General features: G+C 36.2%; 1 protein-coding gene and 1 pseudogene across 1 annotated transcript in view; one reads left to right on the top strand and one right to left on the bottom strand.

The window, feature by feature from the left end:
* The window catches only part of MIB1 (mindbomb E3 ubiquitin protein ligase 1), a 133,756-nt gene that overhangs the window by 7,135 nt on the left and 111,033 nt on the right, over positions 1 to 15,588 (bottom strand). The window contains exons 17-20 of the mRNA XM_025365115.1: positions 13,555 to 13,747; positions 9,399 to 9,477; positions 5,727 to 5,840; positions 4,348 to 4,448 (exon numbers count right to left, since the gene is read on the bottom strand). Coding sequence (XP_025220900.1) covers positions 4,348 to 4,448; positions 5,727 to 5,840; positions 9,399 to 9,477; positions 13,555 to 13,747 — 487 coding nt within the window. The remainder of the gene's footprint in view (positions 1 to 4,347; positions 4,449 to 5,726; positions 5,841 to 9,398; positions 9,478 to 13,554; positions 13,748 to 15,588) is intronic.
* LOC112611697 lies at positions 7,614 to 7,997 on the top strand (annotated as a pseudogene).

Here is a 15,588-nt window from a genome sequence, read left to right as displayed (position 1 = left end):
CACAAGTCTGACAAAGGGGTTGAGAAAAATCCTGCATCAACTGCTCTCCAGCCTGGGCGACAGAGCAAGACTCTGTCTCAAAACAAACAAACAAAAAACTAAATAAACCAAAACATAACAGGAAATGGATAAAAACAGCTCCATTCAGTCTAACTGAAATTCCCTGAATCTAGGTACTCAGCTGCTCTTGTATAAAAAGAAGGCTGTGTCACACAATACATAGTGCAGGGTGGGGAGCAGTGCTGAGAAGTAGCTGAGAACACTTGTCAGGCACTATGCTTAGATAGGATACAATCTCAGTCCTGGTATCACTCCCACTTGGAAAATGAGGAAACTAGGCTCAGCAGGATTGAAAAATCTTCCTCAAAGCAAGCCCTAGTGTGAACCAACTCAGGGCCCCAGAGTTCTTGCTCTTAGACACTGTGCTGCACTGTATTACTATCAATGTAGATTCCCCTGAATTAAAACAAATTAACCTTACATATTAATAAATGTAAATGTCATGAACTTGCAAGAATGTAGAAGTATGTCAGCTATATATGAAATTCACAAAACACATTTTACATTTATAAAATCATATTTGCCTTAATGTATCATAATACTTTCTGATTTATAGCTTTCCCAAATAACATGGAAATAACTAAAAAGAAATGTCTTCATTAAAAAACTAGGCCTAAAGCCTATATGACATGTTGTTACCAACTGTTACCAACTTTGAGAATACCAGAGATCATTGTAAAAGGAATTGTAGACTAAATTGTTAGACCCACTCCTCCAAAGCAAACTGTCTTAAAGTTTTGAGAAGCAAAGCTGTAGAAAATCCCATCTTTTTGGATTTTAAAAAGCCGGCCAGGCACGGCAGCTCACGCCTGTAATCCCAATACTTTGGGAGGCCGAGGTAAGAGGATCGCTTGAGCCCAGGAATTCAAGACCAACCTGGGCAACATAGACATCATCTCTACAAAAAATAATAAATTAGCCAGGTGTGGCAGCACATGCCTGTAGTCCCAGCAACTTGGGAGGCTGAGGTAGGAGAATTGCTTGAGCCCAGGAGTTTCAGTATGCAGCGAGCCATGATTGTGCCATTGCACTCAAGCCTGGGTGACAGAGTAAGATCCTATCTCAAAAAAAAAAAAATAGATTGATAATGTCATTAATAATTTTATGTCTATTAAATTTTCAAGAGGTATTTCTAATATTGGATAACTCTTATTTCCAAAAGTAGACACATCTGTGCAGCCTGTGTTAAGTTTACTTTGAGATTAGTATATCCTTAATACCAAGTTAAATTAAATTTTATCTGTTAAAGAAACACTGTGGTAATAGACTGGAGATTTAAATGAAGAGAGTTATTTGAATGTTTTCTGGTTTTTTTTTTGTTTGTTTTTAACAACCTTGAAGGGAGTCCCTATAAGAAATCCCATCATTCCTCAATAAAACTGCTTAAATACTTCAGTGATAAAATATGGTGATGAGGATTATTTAAGGGAGAATAAACTTGGGTAGAATGCTAACCTTTGGATGTAACAGAGCTGAATTATTCTTTTAGGATCCATATAGGGTTCAATAAATGTCACTATTCATGTTAACAATTTTAACTCACAATTAGAATATAAAATGCTTTTTATAGAAGACATGTTCAAAAATCAGCTTATTCTGTAGATGTCTTATGGGAAAGGAATCAAGATGCTAGGAGCTTCAAATGTTTAAAAATGTTTTCATTTTATATTTGATGTATTAGATACATTAAATGTTTTATTTTATATTAGAACTAGCCAAATATGTTCCAAATTACATTAAGAACCTTTAAATTCATATTGATCTTTACTTATTCATTCTCTAACAAGTATCACTAGATGCTGGATTTCAAAAGAAAAACTGGTCCAATCAGAGTTTTCATCTCTTCAGATGGGGGTTTAAATGCCTAATACATTCAGACATTCAATTATTTCCCCCCCAACCCCCACAAAGAGATGGTTTCTCACTCTGCCATCTGGACTGGAGTGCAGTGGCACAGTCATAGCTCATTTCAGCCTCAAACTCCTGGGCCCCAGTCATCCTCCTGCCTCAGTTTCCTGAGGAGCTGGGACTCCAGGCATGTGTCATCACAGCCCGCTGATTTATTTTAAAAATTTTTGTCGAGACAGGGTCTTGTTATGTTGCTCAGGCTGATCTCAAACTCCTGGGCTCGAGCAATTCTCCCAGCTCAGCATGCTGAGCAGCTGGGATTACAGGCACACATCACTGCAACTGACCAATTCTTAATTACTTATCACAAGGGTCATTAGTTATCCTGGGCTGCTAACTACTGACCATGTTATTTTCTTATAAATTCAGATAGAAAACACAGGAGTGATGATTCTAACAATTGAATGGCAATACTGACGTGATTGGCTAAATAAAGAACTGCTCAAGCCTGTAAATCAGATTTAGTAACTTGGTCAAATGGTAAGGTATGGCCAAAAAGAAAAAAGACTTGCTGTCTTACTTAACATAACAAACCTACAAGTTTTTGCTAATTTTTTTATCTTATTGTTGCTTTTATTAAATATTAGGTAGATATAAAAGAGTACATTTGTTGATACATATAAGATGTAAAGAACAGCCAGGCACGGTGACTCACGCCTGTAATCTCAGCACTTTGGGAGGGGAAGGTGGGTAGATCACTTGAGGCCAGGAGTTCAAGACCAGCCTAGACAACATGGCAAAACCCTATCTCTAATAAAAACACAAAAATTCGCTGAGGGTGGCGGTGTGCACCTGTAGTCCCAGCTACTTGGGAAGCTGAGGCATGAGAATCACTTGAATCTGAGAGGCAGAGGTTTCAGTGAGCCAAGATTACACCACTGCACTCCAACCTGGGTGACAGAGTGAGACTCTAAGAAAAAAAGATACAAAGAATAACATAACAAACACCCAGTTTAAACTATGGAATGTTACTCTTATTTTTGAAGCCCCTCTATAAATCCTCCCCAGTCCTTTCCATGTATCCCTCACTGATGACTACTATGGTGAATTTTGCATTATCTTTCCCCTGCTTTTCTTTATGGTATATGTGTGTACAGACACATTTTTCCTTTCTTTTTTTTTTTTTTTTTTTTTTTTGAGACAGTCTCACTCTGTCACCCAGGCTGGAGTGCAGTGGCACGATCTTGGCTCACTGCAACCTCCACCTCCCAGGTTCAAGCGACTCTCCTGACTCAGCCACCAGAGTAGGCTGCGACTAGAGGCATGCACCACCGCGCCCAACTAAATTTTGTATTTTTAGTAGAGACTGGGTTTTGCCATGTTTGCCAGGCTGGTCTTGAACTCCTGAACTCAGGTGATCTGCCTGCCTCAGCCTCCCAAAGTACTGGGATTACAGGCATGCGCCATCATGTCGGCCCCTTTCTATTAAAGTATCACACGTATATAGAAATGTTCATGACTTATAAGTGTACAGTTTAATACAAGTTCACAAACTGATCAAGCTCATGTATCTGGTACTCAGATCAAGAAACAGAGCATTCAGACCTAGAGACTTCCCTTCTTCCCTTGTGCCCCTTCCAGCCGTCTCTTGCCAAGAAAACCACTATCCTTGAATTTTTTTTTTTTTTTTTTGAGACGGGATCTCATTCTGTCACCCAGGCTGGAGTGCAGTGGTGCGATCACAGCTCACCACAGCCTCGATTGTCCAGGTTCAAGTGATCCTTCCACCTCAGCCTCCAAGTAGTTGGGAGGTCACCACACCCAGCTAATTTTTTTTATTATTATTTGTAGAGTTGAGGTCTCACTGTGTTGCCTAGGCTGCTCTTGAACTCCTGGGCTCAAGAAATCCTCCTACTTTGGCCTCCCAAAGTGCTGAGATTGCAGGCATGAACCACTGCGCCTGGACTACCTTCGACTTTTAATACCATCTGTATGGGTTTTTTCCAAGTTTATATTCCTAAACAATAACCTGTTCCATTTTATTAGATAATGACAAACTGTCTTCCAAAGTGTTTCTACTAATACATATTCCCACCAGCAGTGTATGAGTTATGGCTGCTACATATTCTGCCTAACACTTGATACTGACAGTCTTTAACATTTTCCTCAATCTAACAGTTATGAAAAAGAACTTCCTTGTGGTTTTAGTTTTCATTTCCTGATCACTACTGTGATTGGACTATTTTTTCATGTTCATTGGCCATTTGTGTGTTACCTGTTTTGGAAAGTGCCGATTAAACCCTCTAATCATTGCAAATATTCAAATAATACAAGTGATACACTAATATAAACCATACGTATTACAGAAACACTAGTAGTTTTATGGGAAAATACTCAGTGCCATTCATAGCGTCACTGTTTACATGAAATCATTATTACCTGCTCTTTAATGTCTTGTAACTGTTGCTGCAACTTTTGCACATCTGCATTGACATTGGTATTATCCTTGTCCTTTTGTAACACTGGAATATTCCCACTTGCTGTAATGTAGATTTTAAAAGATTTTCAGTTATTATTGCTTTGACAGAATGACATTGTATTTATAAAATTATTACTGTTTTGTTTATTAAAAACATAAAACTATTATTACAATCCTCTTTAAAAATTTTTCTCACTCTTGGACAACAGATACAGTAGTGACATTCTGTTACATTCTTCCATTTATGAACTCCAAAAAGAAATAGTTCGCACATTAATTTATAATTATATTTAATTCAGCCAGAGCACAATACATACACAGACTTCTGGGTTTTCCAAGGCTCTACATGCTTCCTTTGGCAAGCTCACCAATACATTCTATGCTTGTTTCCTCTGTTCCTGTACCATATGAACCAATAAAGTAACCAGCAGAGTTTTGGCCAGCTTTGGCAGCAATAATTAAAATCTCTTAGATGATTTTTATGAGGACATACAAAAATCTAGTCTCCTTTCTTTATGACTAAATTTCCTTGTTATTACTGATTTGAGATGAGGAACTCAAGAAAGGCCATCATTCATAGTACGCAAACATGAAGGGAAATCTTTGATTTCACTTTTCCTATTCTCTAGATCCTTGGTCTTTTATTCTAGTTAATCTGTCCCTGAGATTTTTATTCTGTTCTATTTGTGATAAAGACAAAAATCTCACGCAGAAGTTGCTACACACTAATGCTCTTCCTCATCTGCTCATAAACCATGTTCAGAGAATACGAAATCAAAGAAACCATTCAGCAAAGAGAAAAAATACTTTGAAATAGCTGTACTACTGAAAATGTTGAGGGGAAATCATTTATTTTTCATTTTTCCACCCTTTCACTGTTAACATTTTTGTTTGCCTATAATTACTCTGCCCCAAATAATTACCATTCCATAAAAAACCTAAACGAAGTAAACAAACCTGTTGCATAATGGAAGCAGGTTAATACTTTCAGTAAACTGAAAAATAAATTGTAATATGGTGCCCCGCCCCTGGACAAAACACGCTAAACTTCATCTTAAAATAGAGCACAAATTTTCTTTATGCAGGAACACAACAATATTCTTAATAGCATACATGTTTCTCAAAAGATTGATGTTACAGTTCTATAATCACAGAAAAATAGAATTTCAGGTTTCTTGTAATATAACAAGAGCACCAGAAAACAATACCTGCTCCACTGTGGATCCAAGTCAGACATCTTAGGTTTTATAAGGCAGTAGTATATTACGAAAGAGAAGAGGTATTCGTGCAAGTCCCCAAAAAAAGCAAAATATGAAAATGCTTAAGACAATTGACTTACAGATATCATCAGTGGCATCTTCTGAACTTTTCCCTCCACAGCACATAATGAAAGGCACTCTTCGTTCAACTACTGCTCGACACTGCACACACTTTTTCATCAGGTTAGCACAGTCTGGAAAATGGTAACACAGACACTTCTTACAAAAGAGAACATTAATGAGAGTGTTGCCTTTCTCTGCTAATCTTTATGACTTAAACTTCACACTGAAATATATGTTATACAAGTTACATCAATATGCAATTCTACCTCCTTAAAATGTTATCAACCTAAGAATGAGTATTCTCCATTGGTAGCCTCCAGAATAGAGAGCCCTCCATTATGAAAACAATGACATTTTCTAATACAGCTGAATAAACTGTGAAATTTGTTTTTTAAAGAAATAAGTGAAACAATAAATATTTCACGATCTTAAGACTCGAGAATAAAGGAGAGAGATAATAGTGACAAATGTCAACTAATACTAGAATTATAAGCTTGCTTACATGATAATTTTCTTTATATTTGTTTATTTTTATTTTACTTTAAGCTCTGGGATACATGTGCAGAACTGCAGGTTTGTTATACAGGTACACGTGTGCCATGGTGGTTTGCTGCACCTATCAATCCATCACCTAGGTTTTAGGTCCTGAAGGCATTAGCTATTTGTCCTAATGCTCTCTCCCACCCTGCCCGCCACCCCGCCAACATGATAATTTTCTAAAAATATTTTCTATTGTAAATGGCTTTTCTCTAAAAGTGCTAAAATATACTGAACAATTCTTTCCTTCTCTTACCAAATTGATGCAATGTAACAAGGAAATTGCTTACTGATTGCTTTTTTAATATAGCAGTTCAGGAAAAAAATTTAATTTTCATAAAAGATTATCTTTCTAATATTTGATTTGCAAAGGCTATAAACAATATTTCAGAAGAATGCATTCCCATTCCAATAAGAAATATCTAGACACAACTGTATGTTGTGAATTGTTAATACTACCTTACATCTAAACTTGTTAATTAATTATAAAATAACACACAGCAATTCAACATATTCTTTCTCGTTAACATTTATTATGAAAATGTATTCCATATCTTAGCCTACATATCAAGTGTCTTGTCATTTCAAAAATGGGAAAAATAATGGAAACCATGGCAGAATATCCAGGTTACAGCAAACCACTAGATTTGAACAAAGCACAAAACCACTGATGTGGACAGAGTAGGGCCTACATTCCTAACAGTTTACTACGCACACTGATGGATGGAGAACAGTTAGTTACCAAGGCTGACCTCATGCCAAAACCTAAACATAAATGGGTCTGACGCTTGGTTATACATGATGCACTAGGTAGGAGCTAACGCTAAGTGGAAATCTGGTTTGGGATTTGTCTTCAATTTGAAGGCAGATTTTTTTCTTCAACATAAGGACTAATTGACTAAATATATAATATATAAACACAATTATCTAAAATTAACTGTTTATTGTATTGTTTCTATCTTTGCTTCTATCTTCTCTGTTTGTATTGTTTCTATCTATATTGTTTCTAATCTTTCTTCAGCACCTCCAAAAGGGATGTAATCTCTCCTTCCTTTGGCATGCCAAGGCACTTTCACCGCCTAACCTGACTGTGATGGCAGTATTGCACTAACTACGTTACCGTATACTCCTTGGGAAAGGAATATATTCCACCTCAGTTTCATCTCCCTTAGCAAATAAATGTTTAAGAGCATGTCTATAAAATAGAGAAAACCATCTACTTCTTGGGATTGTTCTGAAAATAAATGAGGAAATACTCAAAAAGAGATTAAAATGCCTGGTACAGAGTTAAGAGCTCAATAAAAGTTGGTTGTTGCTCTTGTCATTAAATACATTTTAAAGCAAAGACTGTTTTTCCTCTTCCAGGGATGCTATCTAGAGGCACTCAGCATGATCTAGTTTTGACACACCATCATAGGCTTTCCTACAACACAGCATTTAACAAAACTAGGCTGTCCCAAACCCTGGTATTGTTAACTTTATATCAAGAAGGTAGGGAAAGCACCAATGTCTGCATGTGGCGTGTGCTCAGGCAGACTTCAAGGGATTCATGCTGTGAGACCTAAAGTTCTTGTAAGGTTGTCTAAAATTTTAAAAACTGTCAGCACGGCCGATAGTGTTTCCATGACTGCTAAATGTACCCATGACAGGATCAAGAATGCTTTCCTTTCAAAGAGCAGAATGTCATTGTGAAAATGTTGAAGGCACAAGCCCAGAGTCAGAAGGCTAAATTTAAAGCTGAAGCTTTTTAAATAAAAAAAAAAAATTTAATTTAATTTTAAAAAATTTTAAAAAGGAACAAAGGCCATGGCAAAAATTCTGGAAGCTCCTGGGGGGAAATATTATATTAAGGCTCTAGAATCTGTGTTATCAACTAATAATTATAATCATCTTTCAAGTCTCATGTAGGTATCACTTTGGTGAATGATAGATGTCAGCAAACTACACCTGAGGGCCAAATCTGACCTGTCATCTGCTTTTATAAAACCAGTTTCATTGAACACAGTCAGGCCCATTTATTTACATATTTTCCATGGTTGTTTTTGCACCACAGTGCAGAGTAGAGCAGTGGGAAAGAGTTGAGTGGTTACTACAGAAACCATGTGGCCTACAAAGCCAAAAATATTTACTATTTCACCCTTTACAAAAAATGTCTGCCAACCTCTGGCCTATGAAAACTTAAGTAACCTGAGTCCTTTTTACTTAAGACAGAGAATTCTTTATGTGCCCTTTTGATAGTATTGGGTAATAGCCATTATACCACTCTTTTGTAAACAAAAACAGTCACTTTAGGCAAAATGTTACAAAAGAAAACCTTCACCCTTTCTTCAGTTGACCAGCTGCCTATTGCAATTTTTTATTTATTTTTATTTTTTTTATTTTTTGAGACAGTCTCAGTCTGTTGCCCAGGCTGAGGACACGAGAATCGCTTGAATTGGGAAGGCAGAGGTTGCAGTGAGCTGAGATTGTGCCACTGTACTCCAGCCTGGGTGACAGAGCGAGACTCTGCCAAAAATAAAAAATAAAATAAAATAAAATCCTTTACTGACAAAATGAAGAAAAGCAAAGGGAAGAGAATATTTAACAGTGTATGAACTTGAAAAGAACAAGGGCAAAGGCCTTCAAGACAATATATTTAAAAGAAACTTTAAAACATCTTTTAAATTTTAATACTATCCTCACAAAGAAAAGATTTCTAAAAGCTCTCTTGGCATAAAAGTTTACAGAAGGCCAGAAATTACAGCCCCAGAAACGGTTGCTGTTGATTCTTCTGCAGTGAGGAAAGTACACAGGAGAGGCAATATTAAGGTGAAGACAAATGAAGACATGCTAATTTTATATGTGAACAAAGGCTAGACTAAATGTTTTAATATTTATTTTTCAAAATAAATTTCTATTATGTGTGGAAAGAGACCCTTTTGTGCTAATACAACTGAAATAAAACACAGCATATTCAGTCTTCCCTAATGCTCAGACGCATGGAGGGAAACAGCTGACATTCTAGTACGGAGAAAGAAATAGAAGGTACTCGGGGCCCATCAACTTTTTTATGAGTTATCCAAAAGCAAAAGCAAAAAAACCCTCAAAACCATAATTTTGTTTCACTTTCTATTTTTATAATAATATTGAGGAACTCTGTATAAGCTACTTACTCTCACAAGCACACATGTGGCCGCAGGGTTGAAAAAGAACAGCTGCTTTCTTGTCAGAGCATACCACACATTCTTCAATCTATAGAAAAAGAGGTTACAGCACAGAGTGACCATCTATAGATAAATCTAGTAATGTTAACAAGTTCGATTATATCCAAATGTATTTCCTCCATAAGAAAACACTCTAGGCACAGAGAAATTTAACACACACTTTCCCCTCATCCTCTACTTTCCTGGTTATTCATTTTCACATCTTTATATATCCTAGCTTAACAGGCACTTATTTCTATTCTACCTTCATCTCCCTATCTGTCCTAAAATATAGAATAAAAAAAAACTCCACTTCCTCTGAGAAAGCCTCTGGAGGCTTCAATATTTTTTCCCCAAAAAACTACTTTTGAGGGGGAACTAAAAAAGACAATGGACAAATAAAAGTAGTAAAATAAGAAATGACTAGGCCGGGTGCAGGGGTTCACGCCTGTAATCCCAGCACTTTGGGAGGCCGAGGCAGGTGGATCACAAGGTCAAGAGATTGAAACCATCCTGGCTAACACAGTGAAACCCCATCTCTACTAAAAATACAAAAAATTAGCCAGGCGTGGCAGCGTGCACCTGTAGTCCCAGTTACTCCAGAGGCTGAGGCAGGAGAATGGTGTGAACCCAGGAGGCGGAGCTTGCAGTGAGCCGAGATCATGCCACTGCACTCCAGCCTGGGCGACAGAGCGAGACTCCATCTCAAAAAAACAAAAAAGAAATGACTGAAAGAAATGACTAAAAGAAGACAGATTTCTAATATTAATAAAAATCTAGCTAGACTAGCCAAATTGCTAAAATCCAAGAGGGATTTTTCTGTTTACCCACATTTAAGATACTCTACCTTAAAGTGCCCTTTTCCAGAACTTGGTCAGTTCCCATGCTGCCTGAAGCCCACGGCTTTGGGCTGTTCTTTCTCCCTGATCTCTAGCAAGACTTCCACAGCCTATCCATAATCTCCCTCACTTTCACCTCCTCTTCATGTCCACTTAATCTGAGCTTGGACATTTAACTATTAATTACCTTGGCTCTGGCTTCCTGTATCCCCACCCCACAGCCCTTGGCTACTCATCTGTCTTTCACCTATTCTCCCTTCTAACACACAGTCACATTTAGCCATCTCTGGCGTCACTTAATATTACTGTTCAAAAATGGCAACTACTATTCACCTACAGCATCACCCAAACAACCAAATACATGTACGCATGCTCTCTCTCTTTCTCTCTATGGACTTTCCCAACTTACACCTCAGTATGCACACAGAATTTATGTAAGTATAGAAAAAGTGGAATGCAGTAAGACACGGTTGATCAAGACACTGACATTCCTGGATTCAAAATCTACCTCCAACACCAACAAATTACCTAACATTGTTGGGCTACAACATTATTTATCTAAACAATAAAGAATAATCCTTCACAGGGTGATAAAGAGTAAATCAGATAGGTATAAAGTAGTTCAATGTGTAATATATAAAATCAGTGCCTAATACATAATAATTATCTTCTCCTTTCTATATAACGTGTTGGTTTTTAAAACGGTTTCCATTGCATTTGTCTTTTTGTCGGAATTGTTTCTAAAGAGTTTAAAATAATATAGCCAACTGCTCTAAAAACCATATCTGTACCTATTCCCCTATTGTAAGAAAAAAAATTGTAGCCATACCTTTTCCTCCTGAATTATTTCCTCAGGTTAGACTTCCAGGAGTGGAGTCACTAAACCAAAGCATACTGTGTCATGTTTGTACATACAGCCGGGTTGGCCTCCTAGACTCCAGTTTAGAGACTGCCTGTTTGCCACTTTCCTTGCTAGCATTTTTTAAAACGTATATTTGCTATTTCAACAGAAATAGTTCATGTTAATTCAATTAATTTCTTTCTTTGTATTTCTCTAACAGAAAAGGATCCCATGCTTGTTTATACCACCCTCCAAATACTGTAATTTGTTTTTCTTCAATGAAGATGTTCATTATCCTTTAACCACTTGGGGTCACTATTTCTTCATAGTCAAAGGCTCTACAACCAACCTGGCAAATCTGTTGGGTGGGTGTATCAATAGTTTTTCTACTTTTCTACAGATTTAAAACTTTTATATTTAAAAATCAAATTGCAAGCCTATTAATTCTTGAAATAACTATATTCAAAAGGTCTGAAAAAGAATGAAAGCATATTCTTTCCTCTTTCCTCTCTCCTTCTCTGTTCTATCAACTATCCCTTGCAGACATCATTCTTAATTTTGTCTATGCACCTGAAAAGAACAGGGGCTTAAGAATCAAGAGACCTGCATTCAAGAACCAGCTGTCAGTATATTTCTTTGAGCCACAGCTTTTGTAAGGATAACTTCATAGCTAAGACTCTGCTTCTGACAACTTGAGGCTCTAAACTCCTACTCAGTTTATAACTCTCTTAAAGCACCTATAACACCCAATATGACAGAGTAGCTTATATATAAGTCATAGTTTACCAATAGATTACAAATTTTTAGCAGGTGATTATTATATACATCTTTGTCTTGACTATAAAACAGAGGAGTTCAATAAAGGTTTGTTGAAACAGGGTTTAATCTAACAAAAAGTTTCAAACACAATGGCAGAATACACAGATCAATCTAAAAACAAAAGAACGGCTTAAATTTTTGTTCTTCTTTTATATTCTTTCCCAAACTATTACTTTGTAAGCAGGCACCCAAAGCAAATTATAAATGCCAAGTAGAATGATCCACATTAATTTATTAAGCAGGGTTAACACCTATTTAATACAAATGAAATGCCAACACAGTGTTTGGCACACAGTAAGTGCTATTAGTTCACCCTTCTCAGCTTTATGAATTGATCAAGCAGCTACATACATACAAGCACTCCAGTATCTCCTATCAAAAATAACTTCCTTGTGCTTTTTCCTGTGCCAAAAATTCTATGAAAGATACATTAATTTGGATCATAAAAACCACCCAGGCTTAGAAGGTTGAAAATAGAAGAAGCACTATCAAGGCAACACCTTTTAAGTCACTGCCAGCTAATTCATTATGAGAATTACTAACAGCTCCTTTCTTATTAATGATGGTTAATGAATAGCTTAAGAAAAAATAAATAGCAAGACAGAAATAAAGATTATAAAAAGAAGGGAATGGAAAAAGAAATATAAACTCCATGAGTTTTTACTTCAAAACCAACATACTCTTTGGTTTAAACTATTCACCTCGAGAGAAACATTTTTGTAAGAAACTCAAATTTCACTTTATATGCAACACACACACACATTTGAGTACTGAAAAACTAAAAAATAAATTATTTCAGTAAAGCAAAATTAGTAATATGGTACAGTTATAATAAAGCACTAAGTTACATGGAAAACAATAAAACTCAGAAAAGAACTATACTTCCCAAAAAGCAAAAGGAGTCAAGAGAGAGACAAAGTTCAGAGCAGATATAGATTTTGGCCATCACTAATTACAGGGAGACAAGACTTTATTTGCCTTCAGATGGGACATAATGTAAAGTGTGTGGCATCAACTGTGAAGCTTTCTTGCCAAAAATGTTAAGCAGACCCTGATCAAACTATTACATCTAACTTCCAGCTTACAGGAAACACAGAAGACAGCAAGTTAAACAACAACTTGATAAAACAATCAAATCTAGAATGTGTGACAATCTACCAAATAAATGAATTAAGTATTTTACAAACATGAATACAAAACAGTTTGTGTACTTCAAAAAAAGTGCAACATACAAGTAACTACAATCCAAAGTAGAATAAATCTATCTTTAGGTTACAGGGAGCTTTGAAAGCAAAATGGTAGATAATTTTAACTTTACCATACTTTAGATATAATGAAGGGAACACATTAACAGCTAAAAAAATTTGGCAGTAAAAATGGTGTTATCGATAAACTCAGATAATAATTAACTTAGCAAATCAGTACATTAATAAGCAAGATTGTAAACCAGCAATAAATTAAGAAATTCTGATCTCCTGATAAATACAGAAATTATATATTCCTATATTTAAATCATTGTTTGGAAGAGCAAAATTACACAGATGCATGACGTCATTTAATCTTATTATTAATTCTAGTCTCAAAGAACTGCATAAAATGACAAAATACTATATTAAATATATCTTACCTTTGTCCTGGATTGAACCTGTTCTTTACAGATGAGGCATTTCTTGACTCGTGGAGAACATAAAGAACAGGTAGCAATATGTCCACATGGGCCAAAAAGAGTATCTCTCTTCATATCTGAGCACACCATACACTCTTCTAAGGTTTCAGAATCATTACTAATCATAGAAGGACTCCGAGAACCCACCTGACCACTAATAAAAGAAAGTATTTCAAATCAAGCCTATCTTATTACAAATTCACTAATTAAAATGTTTAAAAATACACCTGGAGCATCATTAGTATACATAAAAAGTCATATTAAAGAATTAAGCTTTAACATCTGTATGTGAAACACTAAATTTTTGTGTTTATATACATCTCTGCATCTTTAGGTACTTCTAACACAATTCAAACTTCAAACTGAACACTCACTCACCCAATGGAAAAGGATGAATCTTCTAACAATGAAATAAAAAACAGCAATAAAAAAAAACTTAGCATAAACAAAATTTTGCTCAGAACCTGTTGTATCTATATAGAACCAGCAGAGGAAGGCATAGGAATAAAACAAAAATCCCCACCAGCCCCCATGTTATGTATCCTAACCAAAGATGGAACAAAGTGTCATCAGAGTCCACAACAGATAGGGCACTTTGGAAAATATAACACTTCAGCTGCTGTTTTGACATTTTAAGTGTATCCTTAAGGCATATAAAATTATATTACAGAAAGATAGAATGCATTTGTAAACACAGACACAAGGCACAGAAATACATATGACCACCTACAGCTACAGAAAAGGGATGTCCTGTTTCTACCACAATCTTCAGAAACTCATGAACACATACACACACGTACACAAAGAGGGTCCATCTTAGACCCCATTGTTTACAAGTTATTACTGCAGTAATTATAGTGCCTTGTATCTTTATATTTATAGATACATTCTCTTTTTTATTTTGTTTTGTTTTGAGATGGAATTTTGCTCTTGTTGCCCAGATTGGAGTGCAGTGGTGTGATCTTGTGTCACTGCAACTCCGCCTCCCAGTTCAAGCAATTCTCCTGTCTCAGCATCCCAAGTAGCTGGGATTACAGGCGTGCGCCCAGCTAATTTGTGTATTTTTAGTAGAGACAGGGTTTCACCATGTTAGCCAGGCTGGTCTCGAACTCCTGACCTCAATCCACCTGCCTCAGCCTCCCAAAGTGCTGAGATTACAAGTGTGAGACTCCGCACCTGGCCGATGCATGCTCTTTTTGTAATAGAATTTAATGTTCCTTAAGAATACACTTAAAGAAATGTATATACCTCACTATATTAATTTCCTCTATAACACAGTTCTATGCACAGATTCCAAAGAGATAATATTTCATCACTACACATAAATTAAAAGAGAGGCAAGGAACACTAAGGTTAAGGAACAGCTACTGAAATTTCAGTGACAAGAACCAGGTATAAAGGGCAACAACAGTTGCACAGCACTGTTCAGATTTAAAAAAGCAATGAGATGTGTACCTTTTTGTACAGCCATAATATCTCATAAGGAAATCAGTTATGTCATAAATAATAACTAAAATCACTGACATATCTTTCAGAAAAAGAGACAAATGTGAAATGATCATCTTTAGAGAAAACTCCACCAGGAACTGTTGCATTCATGTATTAATTCTGTCAATTCTCCATTGATAGTTACTGAGTGCACCTGTCAGGCACTGAGCAGGGTGCTAAGATTTATTACAGAGTTTGTGTGAGATATATACCCTGTTCACGGAGTGTAAGTTGCCTCTCTTAGGAAGATTCTATTTGAATTTTAAATACAGAGCCAGGCACAGTGGCACATGCATAAAGTCCCAGCTACTAAGGATGAAGCAAAAGGATCGCTTGAGCCCAGGAGTTTAAGTCCAACCTGGGCAACACAGCGAGACCTATTTTTAAGAAATAATAATAATAAAATAAAAAATAAATACAATTTAAAATACATATAACATTAACAAAAGCAATTTTACTAGAGGACTTTTTCTTATAAATCCCTCTAACACACGGGAGTACTAGAAG

Source organism: Theropithecus gelada, chromosome 18 (genome assembly GCF_003255815.1).
Source record: "Theropithecus gelada isolate Dixy chromosome 18, Tgel_1.0, whole genome shotgun sequence".
Lineage (NCBI taxonomy): Eukaryota > Metazoa > Chordata > Mammalia > Primates > Cercopithecidae > Theropithecus > Theropithecus gelada.
Note: the sequence above shows the minus strand (reverse complement) of the source record. Positions and strands in the feature narration are given on the sequence as shown.